This window comes from Arachis ipaensis, chromosome B10 (assembly GCF_000816755.2).
Source record: "Arachis ipaensis cultivar K30076 chromosome B10, Araip1.1, whole genome shotgun sequence".
Lineage (NCBI taxonomy): Eukaryota > Viridiplantae > Streptophyta > Magnoliopsida > Fabales > Fabaceae > Arachis > Arachis ipaensis.
The window spans coordinates 28,772,788-28,775,762 of NC_029794.2; the positions used below are offsets into that span (position 1 = coordinate 28,772,788).

At 39.9% G+C, this 2,975-nt stretch overlaps 1 protein-coding gene across 1 annotated transcript; it reads right to left on the reverse strand.

Annotated features, from left to right (window-relative positions):
* LOC107620441 (U-box domain-containing protein 1-like) lies at nt 486-2,679 on the reverse strand. The gene has a single exon (XM_016322599.2). The coding sequence runs from the start codon at nt 2,677-2,679 to the stop codon at nt 691-693; it is 1,989 nt and encodes a 662-aa protein (XP_016178085.1). The 3' UTR covers nt 486-690.

A 2,975-nucleotide genomic window follows, 5' to 3' on the forward strand; every position in this document is an offset into this window, starting at 1 on the left:
GTCTGTTCGGTTCAATTTTGCGCCAAATTTTTTGAACTTAGTGTCAGAATTCTCATTTTAATTAGCTCTATCCTATTTTAATATAAAATTCATATTTCTAATATTCTTTATTAAAATTTAATTTATTGACTAATTATTCGCTAATTATTTACTAATCTCTCAGGTTTTACACCTCTGGAGAGGGGTAGGTCCCTCCCCATTTATACTCTGTACCCAGGTGGGCCCCACCTGCTTAGAAGCTTCTGCTAGCTGTCCAGGTTTCTTGTGGGATGGGAGGTGACGCGCGGGTTGCCTCCTGGTTCGGATCGGTGACTGGATCCGGATTATTAGTGGGTTGGGCCGGAACAAGTATTATTGTAGATCTCTTTCATAGTAATCAATATATGCCTTTAAGTATTATTGGACTTGAAATCTTTTTTATTAGTATGATATGAAATAGTAAACTGCAACTCATAGAACATCTATGATGACAGTTACTTTGCTACCGCGAGGGTGGCTAAAAGTTCTGTTTCGTATTCTTCTAAAAATACCCTGATTACTTAATAAGAAAAATACCGAAGTGATAAATTAAGGGGCATCCTAGAATGGTTTTGATTTCACAGAAGAGTGCTATTTTAAGTGAATTGAAAAACATGAGTGATGACATTAACACACCCTGCTCTTGCTCTTGTTAAGTACTTGAATTTATTATCAAAGAGAATGATGAGGTTGTGAGCAGCATCTATTTAGCAAGCGAAGCAATGCATCAGCCTTTCGACGTGCCCTCGACGAGCCATGAGCAGCCAAACTTTGAAGAGAAGGAATGCTGCTGGGATTCACTAAGAGACGTCTCGCCACGAGCTCGCCTTCTTCTTTGCACAACCCGAGAAGAAGTGTTATTGAGTTTTCCTTCCCTGTGGCTGATCCATACCTCAGAAGCTCAATAAGGATAGAAACCAATGCTCTGCTGTTCCTTATCTCTTGTAGCCCTTGAGAGCAACCAACAAGAGAAGCAAGCACAGCCAATGCATCATCAGTGATACCCGCCTTATCATCCATCAGCAACTCAATCAGCAAAGAAACTGCCCCTGCACTCACAATTGTCGCCTTGTTATTTTGGTAAACTGCCAGGTTGAAAAGCGCAGTAGCAGCATCTCTTTTACCTACAGGTGTGCCTTCTTTCAAGAGCTTAACTAATGCCTTTGTGGCTCTTGGATGAGCTCCAATTGTTACTTTGCTGTAATCTATCATAGTCAAGCTGAATATTGCTGCTGCCGCATTTTCTCTTGCCTCCATTGTCTTCCCAGATTCAAGTACTTCTATTATGTTTTCGACTGCTTCGCCGGCTGCCATTATCAGAATCTTGTTGTTGTCAAAGATGGAGAGGTTTAACAAAGCCGTCACCGCTTGTTCCTGGATTCTTGGATCATTGGAAAGTAGTAGTGTAACTAGAAATGGAATAGCCCCGGCCTCGGCTATAATTTTTTGAGTGTCCATGCCGCATTTTGCCAGTAACCGGAGTTTATAAGCGGCTTTCCTTTGGGTGTCGGCCGAGCCAGTTGCCAATTTTCCAACTAAAAACTCTGCTGTCATTTTGATCGCATCTAAAGAATTCGCATTGAAGTTCTTCTTGCTGCTATTTACCTTCAAAACAGACATATTAGGGTCGTTCACTGGGAGCTTGTTTTCATAGCACCATTGCTGGATAAGACTCTTCAATGCATAGTTTGGTACCAGAGCAGTGTGAATTAACCTTTGTCCACTTTTGGGGCAAGTGTGATGCCCGGAGTTTATCCACCGTGCTATCGAAACTCGATCATAGCTGTGGCCGGAAGATACAATCACAGGATCCCTCATTAGTTCAAGCGAAATCGGGCAAAGAAATTCGTCACGAATATTTAGTGTTATGGACTTGGAACTTGCTGAACAATAATCATGAATTTTGATATGTTGAAATTCAGGCAGTGGCTGGCACTCTCCTTCGTTTCTTTCATTCTCTACATCCTTGAATATCAATGATTTGGAATATGAAACCAGAAATAACAGATTCTTGATATCAGACGCTTCCTTTAGTCCTCCGGTGCTAGCCTGATTCCGAATTTCAGCCTCTAGTTTCGATATTTCCCTATCATAATCCGATGCAGTTTTGAAACCAATGTTGCTTAATATTTCCTCCACTTTTCCAGCATCAACAAAGTCCTTGTTTTGTAAACTGTTGTTGGCCATCACATGCAGAAGCCGGTCTCTTTGTTGAAGATCGCGAGGATCAATGAACAACTCAACCCTTTTTGCTTGTTTGTGGAGAAGCTCCACTTGTTCTTGTGTATCTCTTGTGATGCTAAGCAAACTCAGAGGAAGTGTGTCAAGGGAATTTCCCATATCCTTTGCCAGCAAGTAAAATTGGTTGGATATGAACTCCAACTGTATTAGACTCCAAAGATAGCTGCCATCCTTGCATTCTTGAATCAAATGCTTTGATTTCACAATCAAAGACAAGATCTCATTGAAAGACCTTATGGAAGATGGAGAAATTGGACAGCATGTTAATTGAATCTCTTCAAGCATAGAAGAGAGAAGCTTGATCCTCCATATCATGGATGAAACATTCCTTGCATGAACAAAGTGAGACTTCTCCATTGAACTAACTTCATTAGCAATGTTAACCAATGAAACTAGCAGAGACTTAGTGGAACCATCCATTGTGGCTGTTACAATATGATCAAGACTTTTTGTTCATTCTTATAGTGAATTAAATTGAGTTTCTGTTTTGAATTGGATTTCTCTTAGATTTTGTGAATGTTATTTTATGTTGAAGTTCAACATATACAATTTGTCATGACAAGATGTCATGTTAAATTGCACGAGATCTTGACCCTTTCTATGTGTAATTGGTTGCTAAGGACAAGAAAGCATAACGATGGAAAAAACAGTTTGATGCCATTTGGAGAATTTTCCTGGCCTGCAAGATTATTATAGATTTATAGTGTATGTAAAAG

Coding starts and splice junctions, on each gene's coding strand:
- LOC107620441 (XM_016322599.2), bottom strand. CDS start 2,679: ATGGATGGTTCCACTAAGTCTCTGCTAGTTTCATTGGTTAACATTGCT.